Source organism: Pelobates fuscus, chromosome 13 (genome assembly GCF_036172605.1).
Source record: "Pelobates fuscus isolate aPelFus1 chromosome 13, aPelFus1.pri, whole genome shotgun sequence".
Lineage (NCBI taxonomy): Eukaryota > Metazoa > Chordata > Amphibia > Anura > Pelobatidae > Pelobates > Pelobates fuscus.
The window spans coordinates 106,265,200-106,284,839 of NC_086329.1; the positions used below are offsets into that span (position 1 = coordinate 106,265,200).

The window sequence follows — 19,640 nt, forward strand, 5'->3', positions numbered from 1 at the left end:
AACTGTTCACTGGTGTTATGATACGAACATTCAAGGCTCTCGCAGACAGCGCTCATACAGTAGCTGAAATGCGTGGGATATACTATGTACAAGGGCAACACAGTTACTAATGTTGGTATAACAATGTATCTTTAATTGTATTCTGTATCATGTAATGCCTTACTAGAATAACCAACAGTAGTAAAGAGCAGGGTAATATTAGTACAATACACCTAATGATATAATATCCCTGTTGTGCCTACGATAGCACCCCTTAAAAAATGCTGTCCCAATGCTATTAGTAATAGGCACACAACCACCCAACATCTGACATCAGTACACACTGCATACTACCGACAAACAAAATCTTCTCCCTTAATAATCTTGTCTCCCCTCCATCCCACACTGAGTGAAGCCGAGTAAAGCCCTCCCTCTTTCCAGTCCGCTCCACAATGCATTTTATTCCCCTCCCCTATCCTCCTCCTTTGTCTGATAGTCTGTCTGTGTACATTAATGGCAGGCAATAAATGTCAAGTATTAATACGTGTGACATGATAATGGCTCTCTAAAGTGTCCCCAAGGTTGAAAACATGCAGGTAAAGCAACAAAAAAAAATTAATATGGTGAGCATTGATATTAACAGTGGAATGGATTATTGGATAAGAACATACATGTCACCGACTATGAATTACCGTATATACTCGAGTATAAGCCGACCCGAATATAAGCCGAGGCCCCTAATTTTTCCCCAAAAAACTGGGAAAACTTATTGACTCGAGTATAAGACTAGGGTGGGAAATGCAGCAACTACTGGTACATTTCTAAATAAAATTAGATCCTAAAAAAAATATATTAATTGAATATTGATTTACAGTGTGTGTATAATGAATGCAGTGTGTGCGTATGAGTGCAGCGTGTGTGTGTATGAGTGCAGCGTGTGTGTATGAGTGTAGTGTGTGTATGAGTGCAGCGTGTGTATGAGTGCAGCGTGTGTATGAGTGCAGTGTGTGTGTGTATGAATGCAGTGTGTGTGTGTATGAATGCAGTGTGTGTGTATGAGTGCAGTGTGTGTGTGTATGAGTGCAGTGTGTGTATGAATGCAGTGTATGAATGCAGTGTGTGCAGGGCCGGTGCAAGGATATTTGCCCCCCCCCCCATATGTCCTGACCTCCCCTCCTCCTCCCTCAGTGGTCCTTACCTCCCCACCCCCGTGTTCCTTCACCCCCCTCCACCAGTGGTCCTTACCCTCCCCTCCCCTAGTGGTCCTTACTTCCCCCTCCCCTCCCCTAGTGGTCCTTACTTCCCCCTCCCCTCCCCTAGTGGTCCTTACTTCCCCCTCCCCTCCCCTAGTGGTCCTTATCCCCCCTCCCTCCCATAGTGGTCCTTATCCCCCCCTCCCTCCCATAGTGGTCCTTATCCCCCCCTCCCTCCCATAGTGGTCCTTATCCCCCCCTCCCTCCCATAGTGGTCCTTATCCCCCCCTCCCTCCCATAGTGTTCCTTTTCCCCCCCCCCTCCCTCCCATAGTGGTCCTTATCCCCCCCCTCTCTCCCATAGTGGTCCTTATCCCCCCCCCCTCCCTCCCATAGTGGTCCTTATCCCCCCCCTCCCTCCCATAGTGGTCCTTATCCCCCCCTCCCTCCCATAGTGGTCCTTATCCCCCCCTCCCTCCCATAGTGGTCCTTATCCCCCCCTCCCTCCCATAGTGGTCCTTATCCCCCCCCTCCCTCCCATAGTGGTCCTTATCCCCCCCCTCCCTCCCATAGTGGTCCTTATCCCCCCCCTCCCTCCCATAGTGGTCCTTATCCCCCCCCTCCCTCCCATAGTGGTCCTTATCCCCCCCCTCCCTCCCATAGTGGTCCTTATCCCACCCCCTCCCTCCCATAGTGGTCCTTATACCCCCTTTTTTATTATTATTTTTTTTTATTATTATTATTATTTTTTATTATTATTTCTTATTTTATTTATATTTATTTTTCGTCCCCCCTCCCTGCTTGATACATGGCAGGGAGGGGGGCTCTCCTTCCCTGGTGGTCCAGTGGCAGTTCAGTGGGGGGGGAGAGGGGGGCTGGCAGAGCTGTAACTTACCTGTTCTGCAGCTCCTGTCAGCTCTCTCCTCCTCCGCGCCGTCCGTGCAGCTCCCTCTGTCAGCTCACAGTGTAAGTCTCGCGAGAGCCGCGGCTCTCGCGAGATTTACACTGGGAGCTGACCGAGGTGCTGAACGGACCGCCGCGGAGGAGGAGAGAGCTGACAGGAGCTGCAGAACAGGTAAGTTACAGCTCTGCCAGCACCCCTCTCCCCCCAGTCTGTATTATGGCAATGTAAATTGCCATAATACAGACCTTGACTCGAGTATAAGCCGAGTTGGGGTTTTTCAGCCCAAAAAATGGGCTGAAAAACTCGGCTTATACTCGAGTATATACGGTAGATTAAAAACACATCAGACGTCATGACAGCATTGTACCTTTCAAAAACAAACAGCAATGGGCAGCCAGTGATAGAATGAGTATCAACAGACACTCTCAGACTATCACTTGTGCCCTAGGGAAAAGCTTACTCACTTACGCCCAGCATGGAGGAGAAAGGTTGGCCACTGTGAAGAAAACGTTGTGGTTAAACGGTTCAAAAATTATTTAATTCTACATAAGACAGTACCCAGAACCTACAGATACCATTGAGATGAAGTTTTTATGTAGCCTAGCATAGAATTTTCCTCTAACTAAATTCTTTTAGTATATTCTCATTCCTAAAATGATTTATGTTATGTTTATGTTATCTCCATACAGCTCAGCGTAACGTCCTTCTCCCGATGCCCGGCCTTTTATATCAGTCTGTCTGTCTGTCCAGTGATTTCAATCTGACACATCCTGTAGAAGACGCCTCTTGGACATTTCAAAACAATGGAGAAGAAATCCGAATCGCAAAGTTCCCAAACTCAAAGTTTAGGGTCAATAATAACAATCGGTTCAATAACCGCCTCAAACCATCTAATAACATGACTGGATTAACCATCCGAGACCTGAGACCAGAGGACAGCGGGACATACACAGTGACAATAACGCTTACAGATGGAGTGACACATCGAGCATCGTTTAATCTCACTGTATACGGTGCGTATTCATATCACACGATCCGATAACTGGCCAGTTTACTCTCTAGTTGTTCACTGATTCTCATTTAACAATAAAATAAAGAGCAGATAATGTCATTATAAAGTAAATCATGTTCCAGCTCTGCTATAACAGCAATAGTAAATAATAAACTAGTTAGGGTGAAACTAGTAAGAACAGCAGTAGTTAGTTAAGGAGAAGATATTTGACATACAAACTGCTCTCCTAGTACGACACTCTCAAACTATGCAACAAACTATATAACAAATCATAGAAACATAGAATGTGACGGCAGATAAGAACCATTCGGCCCATCTAGTCTGCCCAATTTTCTAAATACTTTCATTAGTCCCTGGCATTATCTTATAGTTAGGATAGCCTTATGCCTATCCCACGCATGCTTAAACTCCTTTACTGTGTTAACCTCTACCACTTCAGCTGGAAGGCTATTCCATGCATCCACTACCCTCTCAGTAAAGTAATACTTCCTGATATTATTTTTAAACCTTTGCCCCTCTAATTTAAGACTATGTCCTCTTGTTGTGGTGGTTTTTCTTCGTTTAAATATAGTCTCCTCCTTTACTGTGTTGATTCCCTTTATGTATTTGACCCGTTAACGTTGTTACGGCATTCCATGCTGCCCTGCAATAAATGGGCTTGAAAGCTGTTGTGGCGGCATAGAAAGCTGAAACAGCTTTCAGTCCCAATGCCAATCTGCTCACCTCCGCCGTGATCCACTTCTCTAGGGAATATTCACTAAGTACCAAACATTGTTATATAGGGGAATATTCACTAAATACCAAACATTGTTATATAGGGGAATATTCACTAAGTACCAAACATTGTTATATAGGGGAATATTCACTAAATGCCAAACATTGTTATATAGGGGAATATTCACTAAATGCCAAACATTGTTATATAGGGGAATATTCACTAAGTGCCAAACATTGTTATATAGGGGAATATTCACTAAATGCCAAACATTGTTATACAGGGGAATATTCACTAAATGCGAAACATTGTTATATAGGGGAATATTCACTAAATGCCAAACATTGTTATATAGGGGAATATTCACTAAATACCAAACATTGTTATATAGGGGAATATTCACTAAGTACCAAACATTGTTATATAGGGGAATATTCACTAAATGCCAAACATTGTTATATAGGGGAATATTCACTAAATGCCAAACATTGTTATATAGGGGAATATTCACTAAGTGCCAAACATTGTTATATAGGGGAATATTCACTAAATGCCAAACATTGTTATACAGGGGAATATTCACTAAATGCGAAACATTGTTATATAGGGGAATATTCACTAAATGCCAAACATTGTTATATAGGGGAATATTCACTAAATACCAAACATTGTTATATAGGGGAATATTCACTAAATACCAAACATTGGGGGGCGTGGCTTGGATGCCGACCAGGATGGACGCTTAAGCTTCGAGCTCCGCTCCACCGGTCCCAACAAAGCCCTTTTAATCAGCAAAAACTGCTCCTAATGGGAAGGAATCGCAGGGGGGACCCTCCGAGAACCCCAAGGGGACCCCAGACACAACAACCGGTGGGCCCGATGGACGATTTCGTTCACTCTCCAGCGGACTCACACAAGTAAACCGGAGGCCCCAAAATGGCGTCTGCCTCCTCCACGCCAGGAGCGCCGTCTACCTCCACTCTGGACGGGGTCATGGATGAAATCCGCGCCCTAGCAGCCAACATGGTCACCAAAGCAGACCTGCTGATTCAGACCACGACCATCCAGGACGCCCTGCGAGCTGAAATGGCCGGCATCAGAACGGAAGTAACGGCACAAGGTACCCGCGTGCAGGGCCTGGAGCGCTCCCATGAGGCCCTTAACGCTAGACTGACCGCCACAGACACAGCAGTGGCCCGTCAGGGCAATATGCTCCTACAACTGCGGAGAACGACGGAGGACCTGGACAACCGCGGGCGCCGCTGCAACATACGGGTACGCGGCCTGCCAGAAGCAGAAGGCGAGGAACGTGTTGAGGCCGAGCTGACGGCCCTGTTCCGCCTGATTTTGCCCGACACCAACACCATGGAGATCAGGTATGACAGGGCACACAGGGCACTCAGGCCCCGCTCCTTAGAGGACAGCCCAAGGGACATCATCTGCTGCTTACACTCATTTGCCGTCAAGGATGCCATCATGAAAGCGGCTAGATCCCAACACACATGGGAATACAAGGGGGCTCATGTATCTTTATTCAATGATTTGTCCCCAATGACCCTGGAGGCTAGGAGAGCACTAAGACCCATCACCACACTCCTCAGAGAACGCAACATTGCGTACAAATGGGGCTTCCCATTCGCCCTCATGGCGAGACACCAGAATGGGTGGATAGCGATTCACTGGCCGGAAGAGATCCCCAAGTTCCTGGAGGATCTCGGCCTACCGCATGTGACTGTACCGGACTGGGTGTTGGGTCCGCTGGAGGCGGGCCCGAGACCACCACGAGCTTCACGTCGACGCAGGGGTCGGTCCCCACTGGAATTACCCCACCACCGCCGAGAAGAAAGAGGGGGAAAGGACTAATGACAACCAGCGATAACGTTGTCCCACCGGGTGGTTCCCGCCCCACACACCCTGGAACAACCCCTACCCCGTAATGTCACAAGGCCCACTAACCCAGAGCTGCGCACCTCACTGATGTCTGTACGGAGCCGCAACACGACATTGGACTACCGTTATCAAGTGTTCTGACTTGCCCGAATCCTGCCACAAATACGCTGCTGGTGCCCCCGGCTGGGTGCTGGAAAATCCGTCTCACCGGAACTGTGGACTTGTCTGGCAATGACCCCATCTCACACGATGCATCGACGACCCCGCTTTTCATGACCCTCTGCGGCCCCGGACACCCAAACCCCCCATCCAAAAGCATTTGCAAGGGCCCAAGGGTTCAACCATGTTGGGGTGGGAGGGGATGGGGGGAGTGGGGGTTCATGGACTGCCTGGTCCCTGTTCAGATGTTATTACTATTACCCTCCTCTCCACCGTTGACACATGGGACGCTGCTACGCATGAAACAACATTAAACACTGTTGCTTTGACAGTCCTGTGAGACATTTTCAGCAGCTGGACCCAGAGACTATCCGCAACTGCTAAGTACCCACAAATACCATATTATCGTATACATGTTTTGCTAATTTGTCTCTTTATATGTCTATCTGTTCGTCATAACTACTGCTGTTGACATACACCTCCTACTCTCTGAATGGGGATGTCAGACTGGGTACAGAACTGGACACCAGGACAATTAACACTGGTTTAAAGTCAGGGGGGTACAGACAACTTGATCACTGCTATAGATACTGCAGGGAGTGACCTGCGTACAGTGGGTGCCACGGGACGGACACATGGAATCCACTCATGTACAGCCCCCAGCGAGAATCACATATATCTCGGGACTAGGATAAAACACTCGCAACTCACAGTTAACCCACACCTTCAACACCTATATAGACAAAGGGCTACACTCACTACTGGCACACAACACTGGGCGGGCTACAGGGGCAATGGCTACGGGGGTCGACCCGGGGGGTGGGGAATTGGAATAACTACCTGGAGGGTGGCTTCTACGGATGGGGCGGGAAAGGGATGCTACCGGTTGATATTGTTGTTGTTGTTATTGCTGCTACTGTAACTGCATATACTTACGATGTTTGAAATGCTATGATATTGTTTGATTCCCCCTAAGATAACCTTACCCACGACTACACACTAGGGCAGGGTACTGGACGGAGCGTATAGAACTGGAACCAGACTTATCTATAACACCCAGATCACACAAATCCTGGATTGAAATCCAACCACCGCTCTACACTACCACTGGCGCAAAATCCCCAGAGGAGTTCCAGGTTTTTCACCCACCGATCAGGCCATCGGGGGACACCTGGCCACTCCTGCTGCGGCGCAAGTGACTCTCCTCTTCTATTCTAGATCGCGGGGTACCTTCACCCCCGCTGGGGACGCTCCCCTGAGGGCGGGCACATCTGACTCGCCCTTATTTTATCCCACCCTAATTTTTCCCTTATACTCCCTCCCCCACTCCACTACACCTCACTGCGTACATCCCCCACATCCCCCCCCATATACACCCGCACATACCTACTTTCACCCACAATATCCCTGGTGGCGGCTGCACACATCCTAGCCAAGCAAAGATAACTGGCAGAGACACTCCCACGAGAACTGGCCTCACACCAAGACACGAGAGATCCCTGTCCCCCTAACTGTACTCAGAACTAAACTAGACACATAAGACGGTACGCCTCATAGTCACATACCTGACACTACTAACTGGCATTGCTTTCCCGACTGCCCGTCTCACCCGGACCCTCCATTTGAGGACCGAACAAGGGGCCACGAAGGCACTATGGCATACAGCCGTGCACCCCTGTCCGTCATGACCCTCAACTGCAGAGGACTGAATATACCGGAACGCCGCTCCCACCTTTTACGATCCCTGCGACAAAAACACATTTCGATAGCAATGTTATAGGAGACCCACTTCAAGGAGAACGCGGCTCCCAAACTTAGGAGCACCCACTACCCGGTGAGCTATTGTAACAACCACCCGTCGGCTCTCCGTGCGGGGGTCGCGATCTTACTTGCTGCGAACTTGGGCTTTCAGGAGCTGGATAGAATGGCTGACGAAAACGGACGCTACCTCTTTCTGAAAGGTACAATAGCCGACAGGCTATACACCCTTGCAACCATATATGCCCCCAACTCGAAACAATCGCAATTCCTACGTGGGACACTGGACAAGCTCCACGGATTCTCGGAAGGGGCGTTAATAGTGGGAGGAGATTTTAATGCTCCCCTAGATCCTCTCATGGACTCCTCTACTGGCCACAGTTGCCTATCTCAAGCCCGCATCAGGACCATCCGCAAATCTTTGGACAAATTGACATTGGTAGACTGCTGGAGAACGACCCATCCCTCCGTCAAAGACTATACACACTATTCGGTGATACACAACCGATACTCCCGAATAGACTACATATTCGTCAAACAAGAAGGACTCTCTCGTCTACGGTCGGCCAACATAGAACCGGCCACATGGTCGGATCATGGTTCGGTCCGGGTGGAACTGGAATCTCCACTATTTAAGCCAGCAACTTGGACGTGGCGTCTGAACGAATCCCTACTCCAAGACGTCGGTGTGAGAGGGGAAATCTCACGGGCATTGGAAACTTATTTCACCGAAAACGGAACGGATGAGATGTCCCCGGTAACGGTGTGGGAAGCTCACAAGAGTGTGATTCGTGGTACTCTAATCAGTATCGCAACGCGAAAACGGAAAGACCTGACCAACGCGATGGCAGAAGCGTACAAATCCATCACACGCCTAGAAATGCAACATAAACACTCCCAGCTATCCGCGACCTACGATGCACTGACAGAAGCCAGGCAAAATTTGCAGACCCTACTCACACAAAGATACCACCGATCGCTCCAGAGATCCAAATCATTCTTCTATACCCATGCGAATAAAGGTGGAAAGCTCCTCGCACACCTTTTAAAAGGAGACACACCCCGCACCCAGGTGAGAAAGTTACGGCTAGCAAACGGCAACACATCCCCGTACCCAGAAGAAATAGCGAATGAATTCCGGGAATATTACAATGCTCTTTATAACCTTCGCACCTCGGAGAGTCCGACACGCAGACGAGAATCATCGACGCTCACCAGAGCATACCTGGAGAGTAACGTGCGAAAACGGCTGAACCCTGAGGCAGCAGCCACACTAGATGAGCCGATTACTACAGAAGACCTGGCTGCAGCACTGAAGAGCACGAAAGCCGGACGAGCACCAGGTCCGGATGGATTCTCCACGGGGTATTATAAACACTTCGCCGTGACACTCTTGCCCTGGCTAATGAAGGCGGTCAACAAAGTCGCGGACGGAGGCAGCTTCGGCACGGAATCCCTGACGGCGACAATCACAGTCTTGCTTAAACCCGGCAAAGACCCGGAACAATGCGGCAGTTATCGTCCGATTTCCCTACTGAATGTAGACACAAAACTCCTGACGAAAGTACTGGCAACCAGACTCCAAAGGACACTACCGAGCCTGGTCCACGCGGACCAAACAGGGTTCATCCCAGGCCGGGAAGCGCGAGACAGCACGCTACGTCTATTTTCCATTCAACACCATGCGCAGAAACATCAGAAGCAGCTCCTTCTGCTGTCTACGGACGCCGAGAAGGCATTTGACCGGGTCAACTGGGACTACATGTTTCATACACTTCGATATTTGGGCATTGGTCAGAGGACCATGACGTGGATCACGGCCTTATACAGTAAGCCGAGAGCGGCAGTTAGGGTCAATGGAGCACTGACGGCTAGCTTCGGTATCGCGAATGGGACCAGACAGGGCTGCCCCCTGTCACCGCTTCTGTTTGCACTCGCATTGGAACCACTCCTACAGGCGATTCGGGACTGTCCAGACATCCACGGCTACACCTGGCAGGGCACGGAACATAAGGTGGCCGCCTACGCGGACGACCTTTTGTTCTTTATCTCACAACCCCTACCCCCAGCCCCTTGTTACCAATCGCTCATAACCCCGACATAGGTGGCGGACTGCCGCCAAACGCCTGGTCCTTCCTGGGCGAAGCGGACTACATCCCAATCTATAAAGCTACTAGGAACGGCAATCTGAGATCCTTGGACTCATTACTAGACGCACGGCCGCGCTCACATATGGCAGTCTTTCGTTACATGCAGCTAAAGCACTACTATGACGCAATCCCACACAGAGATAAGCTTCACAGAGACCTAACCTGGTACGAGAAGTTATGCTCTCAGGGCACCCCATTGGAAAATGCTATTTCGAAACTCTACCAACATCTACTAAACGGCCCCGAACTGGAAAATAACACCTTTAAACGACACTGGGAACAAGCCATGAACAAGACCTTTACACCGACACAATGGGACAAGGCCTTGATATGGCAGCATAAAAGCTCCTCTAGTTCCCACTACCAGGAGGTAAATTATAAATTACTCTCCATGTGGTACCGCACACCGGTGTTACTACACAGGATTTTCCACACTACACCACCAACATGCTGGAGATGCCAAGAGGATAGGGGAACCATGCAACACCTATGGTGGGATTGTGGACATATTGTTCCCTACTGGGACCGAACTAAATCCGACATCCAACTAATCCTGGGAGATAACCTTGACTGGTCGGAAGAATTAGCTTTATTACACATCTCCTCCCAGCCGGTGTCTACCTACAAGAAGTCTATTCTACGCCACCTACTCAACGCAGCCAAATCGCTCATACCAGTATACTGGAAGAAAACAAGCATTCCCACACGGGAAGAATGGATCCGCAGAGTCGAGGATATCAGATCAGCCGAAGCTCTAAAGGCGGAACTGACGGGCAGGGAGACACAATTTGCTGAAGCCTGGTCACCGTGGTATACCTACCGTGCACGACCATAGGAGAGATACGGGATACAGATGGGCCGTGGGACAGTAACACGTCCACAACACCCATGATACACACAATACACCCCGAGACCACTGTATCACACCCACTCAAGCAGACTGAGACGCTAACATACCACATATATGACGCAAACGATCGAGAGACGAACACGCCCCTACCGACTGGACGAGCACATAAGCCTATACCCCCTACAATGACTTCCCTAGACCTCATTTAACCACGGCCACGGGAAAACCCCTAGAGATAGAGCCCACACCCCCGCAGGGAACACAACGAAGGGCACCCCGCACGGACACCACCGGGGAACCTACACCACCGATGGGACGACTTTGCGATAAGGCCTTGGGACGTGTGCAGCCGCCCTGAGGTTCCACAACATACACACACCAGACTTCCACGTCACCTCTCCCCGAAACGCCATGAACAAGTTAGGTCCACGATCACACCGTACCAAGCAATTGACAGGCATACCTCTTCACTCTTCACCCCCGTCATGCCGCAACACGACCACAGAAACCTAGTTAGTACTTCTACCTGAATACCGACCACCCTTCCCGGCCATATAACTACTACCGAACTAGATCCTGTACTAGGCCCCCTGCACTTATCCACCTATGCCCACTTCTGGGTGGGAGACGCAATCGTCCTAAGAGCGAAACCAATACATAATGGAATGTAGCGAGATAGGAGGACACTGATCACACAGCGACCTCGATCCACACGGATCACCCCCCCCCCCCCCACTACTTCCCCTGTCCCTATACAAACACCTAACAACACCCCAACAATACTCACCCCCCACACGATCTCTAGGTAGATCACCCTTCTTTTTTAAAATTGACCTGCACGACATACCTTCACAGACGACGGTCTGGGAACCCACTGTGACCAATGAACCTCACCTGATTAATACCTACGGCCGCTATTATGCCTACCTCACCCTAAAACACTCGGACGCTCCTGGCCTCAAAACATGTTGACGCTCAGACCCTTTGAGCTGCACCCTATAGAACAGGAACAATTTTCGCAATATTATTGATACGTAACGCTGCTATAGAACAAAACCTTGTTTACACCTGTACGTACCCATGTTATCTGTAAAACTGTTAACCTACTACGTTTTTCACCAAATGTTCCTCGGGGGCCTGCGTGCCCACCTTTAACCCTGCTTTTCTATTAATAAAATCTTGATTTTCAAAAAAATAAATAAAAATAAATAAATACCAAACATTGTTATATAGGGGAATATTCACTAAGTACCAAACATTGTTATATAGGGGAATATTCACTAAATACCAAACATTGTTATATAGGGGAATATTCACTAAATGCCAAACATTGTTATATAGGGGAATATTCACTAAATACCAAACATTGTTATATAGGGGAACACAAACACAATGGATGGAGCAATATATGGTCCTCTCTTCTCAACACAACAATTTTGTGGAGACAGAGAGGTATACACAATAGTGCAGATGGCGTTCAATAGACATACATGGAATTGTAAACCTGGCTCTGGTGTTAATGGCTTCAGGATCTTTAAGGGGTGATCCGAAACCCTCTATGGATGATCTGGATGTCCAAGGGTAACTTGATTTCCCACCATAAACTGCAAGGGATTCAGCTTTGTTGAAAATAAAACTTAAATTTAGTGGTACAAAAAAATGGAGTATAACTTTAAAAGATAAGTATAAAATAATAGCCAAAACGCGTTTCGCCTCTGTGGCTTCTTCAGTTGGCTGTATGCTAGTCTCTGTGTCCATGTGCATCTTTAAATGCTGGTTTCGCTGTCTTTTTGTTGGTGGAACGCACCTTGCGTTCCACTTTCCGGTCGGCGGTTACTTCCGGGTTCCGGTCACGTGTAACATCAGCGTTTGCTTCCTGCTTTCGGTCATGAGTGGAACGCAATATGCGTTCCACTGAAGGAGCAACATCCTTATGAAATCCATTAATTATCTATGTCCATATTCTATTAATAAAGTTGGCACACTTTTGCATATTGTATGTGTAAAAAGAGAGACATTTTTCATATCTATATATAAGCAACAATTTAAAATCTAAAGATGTTAGTTAGCAGGGAATTATCAAATACAAAAGGCAATTCGGATTTCTTTCAAGAAACTATTACAAGTGACAGTGCATAGTCCATACAAAAAAGTGGCAGTGCAGTTCCATTAAGAATTTCTTAAAGTGACAGTGATTTTTCTATAATACATGTAGTGATTAAAGTGGCAGTGCATAGTCCATATAAAAAAGTGACAATGCAAATTTCCTTAAGGTTTCTTAAAGTGACAGAGCCTTTTTTATAATACATGTAATGCTGTGACTTAGTTCTATAATCTTACTTTGAGGTAAGGTTGGTCTTTAGTGATGTCGCGAACACGAAATTTTCGTTTCGCGAACGGCAAACGGGAACTTCCGCAAACATTCGCGAACCGGCGAACCGCCATTGACTTCAATGGGCAGGCGAATTTTAAAACCCACAGGGACTGTTTCTGGCCACAAAAGTGATGGAAAAGTTGTTTCAAGGGGACTCACACCTGGACTGTGGCATGCCGGAGGGGGATCCATGGCAAAACTCCCATGGAAAATTACATAGTTGATGCAGAGTCTGGTTTTAATCCATAAAGGGCAGAAATCACCTAACATTCCTAAATCACAATGGATATGGATTGACACCTGACATATGACATATTGACACCTTGACATATGGATTGACACCTGTCCTCAGAGACCCTGATACACACTGACACAGAGCAGAATAGAGACTGTTACCCCTACATAGGGTCACTTGGCAGATATGGATTGACACCTGTCCTCAAAACCCCTGATACACACTGACACAGAGCAGAATAGGGACTGTTCCCCCTACATAGGGTCACTTGGCAGATATGGATTGACACCTGTCCTCAAAACCCCTGAAACACACTGACACAGAGCAGAATAGAGACTGTCCCCCCTACATAGGGTCACTTGGCAGATATGGATTGACACCTATCCTAATGATCCCTGATACACACTGACACAGAGCAGAATAGGGACTGTTCCCCGTCCTCAGAGACCATGATACACACTGACACAGAGCAGAATAGGGACTGTTCCCCCTACATAGGGTCACTTGGCAGATATGGATTGACACCTATATATACAAACAAAACAGAATATGTGTACACAACCCCAGTGAAAAACAGTGATGATTAATAAACAAAAAGTGGAACTTCCCTTTGTGGGGTGAAGTTTCCAGAAAAAGGTCCCCAAAGACTTCCTCTTGTCTTCAATACAAATGCATAATAGAATAGGGGATCATCTGCTAAATACAGATCAAATGGGAAAACATAGCGTTTAACTGTGTGAGAGTGAGTGAAGTTATATAGTTTTACAATTGGCCACTCACAGATTATCAGATGTAAATCAGCTTTGAATAAAATCTTTTTTTTTTTTTTATAAAATCTTTTTCTTCTGTTTTTTCACACTCCCATCAGTCAATCAGAGTGTTTGGCTTGAAAAAGAAGATATATGGAACAAATGAAGTGCAATTCCAGAGTAAAGTACAAAAAGAATTTAATAACTTACATATAAGTTAAAAGCAATGAGCATATCACCACTGGGCGTCCTACGCGTTTCGTCCTAAGCTGGGACTTCCTCAGGGACTTGGTGCATCAATAACAGCAGAAAATATATAATACAAAACATTCCCCCCGCCTGTTCTTATATATCCCCTCCCGGAGTTCATTATTCAATTATTCCCGGCCGGTGTTTCTTCTCTGTTCGGGCAGCACTTCCTGTTTGGGCGCGATGACGTCATCACGCACGCACGTCCCTTGCGTTCCAGACGTGCGTTCCAAATACCCGGAAGTGGATGTCATTTATGGATTTTCCGTTCTCTCAGAGACATATGGGCAAATAGAGGCATATGAGGGGGAAAAAGTAAAAAAAACTCTGGATAGCACGTATATGGATAAGAATATCCATCATAATTCTATTAAAAATTATATTCAATGTACAAAAAAAAATATTATAAAAAATATGTAAATAATGTATATAGACTATATTATGAATAGTCATTATCAAGATAAAATAAAAATGAAAATACACTAAAACAAGTATATACATCTAAATTATTGTATTCAAATAATAAAACAATCTGGAATAAAACTCCATCAATTTTCATTTTCCTTACATATTAGTTTTTACATTCCCTATTCTGAGAATGTGTATGAGGCAAACAGATGAATAAACAATAGTGATGTACCGAACTGTCCGCCGGCGAACAGTTCCTGGCGAACTTAGCGTGTTCGCGTTCGCCGCCGCGGGCGAACACATGGGCGGTTCAATCCGCCCCCTATTCGTCATCATTGGGCAAACATTGACCCTGTGCCTCTCGGTCAGCAGACACATTCCAGCCAATCAGCAGCACTCCCTCCCTTCCACACCCTCCAACCTCCCTCCCAGCATCCATTTTCGATTCATTCGGAAGATGCATGCTTAGTGAGAGGAGGGAAAGTTTAGCTGCTGCTGATTAGATAGGGAAATTGATAGCTAGGCTAGGGTATTCAGTGTCCACTACAATCCTGAAGGACTCATCTGATCTCTGCTGTAAGGACAGCACCCCAAAAAGCCCTTTTTAGGGCTAGAACATCAGGCTGCTTTTTTTTTTTTTTTTCCTGTGTAATGTAATTGCAGGTGCCTGCCTGCCAGCTTCTGTGTGAGGTTCACATTGGATACTGTGCCTACTTGCCCAGTGCCACCACTCATATCTGTTTTAACAATTGGTTAAGCTTTAGATTTAAAATAAATAATTTGTTTTCACTGTAATAGTATGCTTTACACAGCGTATAAGGGTGATGTCACAGCACAACGGGAATCTAACAGGGGAAGAGGTGAAAGTCATCCTCCCCCTCCCACGACCCCGCCATATCTGCCAAGTGACCCTATGTAGGGGTAACAGTCTCTATTCTGCTCTGTGTCAGTGTGTATCATGGTCTCTGAGGACGGGGAACAGTCTCTATTCTGCTCTGTGTCAGTGTGTATCAGGGGCTTTGAGGACAGGTGTCAATGTTAGGTGATTTCTGCCCTTTATGGATTAAAAGCAGACTCTGCATCAACTGTGTAATTTTCGATGGGAGTTTTGCCATGGATCCCCCTCCGGCATGCCACAGTCCAGGTGTTAGTCCCCTTGAAACAACTTTTCCATCACTTTTGTGGCCAGAAAGAGTCCCTGTTGGTTTTAAAATTCGCCTGCCCATTGAAGTCAATGGCGGTTAGCGCGGTTCGCCGGTTCGCGAACATTTGAGGAAGTTCGCGTTCGCCATTCGCGAACCGAAAATTTCGGGTTCGCGACAACACTAATAAACAAACAGCCCAATATCAACACATAACTTTTCTTTGTAGTATATTGGTGATTAAGTGCATAAGGTGGAACCCATTTCTACATATATACTTGTATATTTTCGCACTCCTCCCCTTCATCTCACTTTCTATAATACTTCAACATTTTTCTACCTCTACAGGTTTTTCTTTTAGAGTTTTTTAAAGTTTTTAAAGGGGCCCCATGTTTAATACCAATATGGATAAGGGCTATGTAATTTATATGGCCCAGTGTTTAATATTAATACCTCTGATGGACTAGATTATATATATGTATTCTTTCGGGAAAGATCCATCAGAAGCACCTTATACGGATATTGGAAGATACGTAGAAATTAAATGAAGCGAAGGAAGTGCGACATCCAAATAAACATTTTCCTCAACCAAAAAATTAATCTTCAAAAAAACTCCACAGGTCAATATCAAGATTTAGACCCCAAGGTTTGAGTGTCTTTAGTTTATTTATCCAGAATGTTTCTCTATGGGAGAGTTTTTTGGTTAAATCTCCTCCCCTCCAATAGGGATCCACATGTTCAATGCCCACGAAGGAAAAGTGTTGCCAATCAAATTGGCTGCAGGAATTGCAATGCAGAGGTACTATGTGTTTAGTTGATTTTTTTCTAATATTATTTTGATGTTCCAATATTCTTTCTTTAAGTTTTCTACAGGTTCTTCCCACATATTGTTTCCCGCATGGGCATTGGAGCATGTAGACTACATTTTTGGTGTTGCAATTTATATTAGATTTTATTTTACATTTCTCTCCTGTTGTAGTACTCCTGAATTCTCTCTTTTGTGTGTATTTTTGATTTTTACATGCTTTGCAGTTGTTGCAAGGATTAAAACCATTGATGTTAAATGTCTGCCTTTTCGCTGGATTTTTAATGCATAACTGGGTGCAAGAATGTTTTTTAAATTTCTTGTTTTTCTAAAAATCATAGGTGATTTTTGGGTAGCACTTTACCTAGTATGGGGTCTCTACACAGAATATTCCAATGTTTGTTGAAAATCTTTTTGATTTTCCAATGTTGAGTATTATACTGTGTGATGAAAGAGAAATTGTAGTCCCTTTGGGGGGTCTTCTTAGGTTTAGAGGTCATTAGGTCTTTTCTATTCTTTTTTTCAATTTCCTCAATTTCTTTATCAAGCAGAGTGGATTCATATTTTTTTGCTATAAATTTATTTTTTAGATGGTACTATGCGTGCAAGCTACTGTGACAACTGGCAGAGCACTGGCAGAAGTTGGCAGAGTAGACGCTGTAGGCCTGACACACACGCTTGCAGACAACTAACTGCTATTCAATCTATTACAGTCAAAACATTTTTTTCTTTTCAAATGTACACTACTGTTACACCAGATATGAGTTTCACTGGTGTGACATCGTGCCCTGGCAGGCCCTGAAACGCACACGTGTGAAGGAAACTGACTGCTATTATTTCACAGTCAAAAAAGTGTTTTGTTTTTTTTAAATGTACACTACTGTTACACCAGATATGAGTTGCACTGGTGTGACACTGTGCCCTGGCAGGCCCTGAAATGCACACGTGTGAAGGAAACTGACTGCTATTATTTCACAGTCAAAACAGTGTTGTTTTTTTAAATGTACACTACTGTTACACCAGATATGAGTTGCACTGGGCAAGTGGGCACAGTATACGCTGTGAGCCTGACACACACGCTGGCAGGCAGGCAACTGCAATTAGATTACACAGCAAAAAAAAAAAGCAGACTGATGTTCTAGCCCTAAAAAGGGCTTTTTGGGGTGCTGTCCTTACAGCAGAGATCAGATGAGTCATTCAGGACTGTAGTGGACACTGAATACACTAGCCTAGCTATCGATTTCCCTATTAAATCAGCAGCAGCTACACTGTCCCTCCTCTCACTAAGAATGCAGCTTCCGAATGAATCTAAAATGGATGCTGTCCAGGAGGTGGGAGGGTCTGGGAGGGAGGGTCTGCTGACAGTGAGGTACAGGGTCAAAGTTTACTCAATGATGATGAATAGGGGGCGGACCGAACATCGCATATATTCGCCCGCAATGGCGAACGCGAACAAGCTATGTTCGCCCGGAACTATTCGCCAGCTAACTATTCGGGATATCCGCACTCAATCACACACACACACTCGCACTGGGTGTTGTGACCCCTGTGGGGTTTACACCACCACGGTTTCTGTTACCTACTGCCAAGCTCGCTCCTTTCAGCCTGTCCGCTTGGACTCTCACATGCTTACTCTGCTTTCGGTTACAGTGGCCCTGCGGTATTTCCTCGTTCACCCTCACGTTCAGCACATCCGTCCTCTCTCACACTACCTTCCCTCCCCTCTTAGTTGGCTATGGCTGGCTGTCAGGGTCCTAGGGTCCACTAGCTTGTAATTCCCCCCCTGGCTTCTTCGTCTTAGGTTAGTGGTCCCGCAAGGCCAACACCCATCCTCATACTCGGAGGTACTACTCCCCTCGGGCCAAATCATAGTTAGTCGCCTCGCATTGTTGCATAGGGAGGGCATCACCTGTCCCTCCCATTCTATCTTATGTCTACCTGTCACCGAGAGGCCAACACCCCGCCACAACGTTCAGTGGCCACGTTATCCCCTCATGCCAACTCATAGATAGAGCCTCTCACGCCGCTTGGCATCTAGCAGGGCCTCACCTGTCACCAAACCTAGTTTTCAATTGCTTCACCTTTTTGGCATTAGCTAGTATGCCAGCACACATACACATACCCACACACACACACATTGGGTCACTTATGCGCTGCCTATTCGTCTCTTTTTCTAGCTGGTCTCCGCTGCTAGGTGTTGGCATGTTATTGTCCGCCCGGGCTCTCCGGCTTGGTCTGGTACCCATCACGCTGTGGTGCTTCGGCTACTCCTACCTTTTAGCTTGTCCTGGGCCCTTCTTTGCTTAGCTGCGGTTCTCGTGAGTTCCCCCCCACCCGGCAGCCTTTCAGACAGCTGAACTCTCAGTCCGCACTCCACCGGTAGCGCTGTTGCTGGGGGGGCCCCCGAGTTCGCTCTTGTCCGTTTCGCCTCCTGGTTGTCTTCGCTGCTGTCGTCTATAGGGCGGTGTCGGATGGCAGTTTGGGGTAACTGGCGTCTGCCGCTTTGGCTGGTTCCGATCCGGACTTCCTGAACCTTTCGGGGCCCCGCGGTTTGTGTGTTCGGGCCTTCTTCCCCTTTGAGGCTCCTTCTTCGCACATACCGATACTGTTTCTGTAGCTATGTTGTCTGTATTTTGGTTTTGCTTTTTTTTTGCCACCTCTAACTTGCATCAACGCTTCCTATCCGGTTCACAACTCCACATGTCGTACATGTAAATTCATACGCAATTTCATGTCCTCATACTAGACTATTAGCATACTCAAGGCGTTTCAGGTTACACAAAATTTTAAATTTACAGATTTCACATCTACATCTAAGTATCTCATTCACTATCAGTCTTATTAATGCCTGTCACTAAGAACTGGGCATCAACCTTCAATGTAGGACAATGACTGCTTGATCCAAGGAATATCTGACTGCCCTTACGGGGTCAAGAAGGAATTTTTTCCCAGCTTGTTGCAAATTGGCAGCGCTTCAAACTGGGTTTTTCGCCTTCTTTTGGATCAACCGTTTAAACACAAATATGAGGAAGGCTGTATTTGATGGGCACTAGTCCCTTTAACTTTGTA

General features: G+C 46.5%; 1 protein-coding gene across 1 annotated transcript in view; it reads left to right on the forward strand.

The window, feature by feature from the left end:
• Positions 1–19,640, forward strand: part of LOC134583545 (T-lymphocyte surface antigen Ly-9-like) — a 210,367-nt gene that overhangs the window by 43,219 nt on the left and 147,508 nt on the right. The window contains exon 2 of the mRNA XM_063440495.1: positions 2,765–3,088. Coding sequence (XP_063296565.1) covers positions 2,765–3,088 — 324 coding nt within the window. The remainder of the gene's footprint in view (positions 1–2,764; positions 3,089–19,640) is intronic.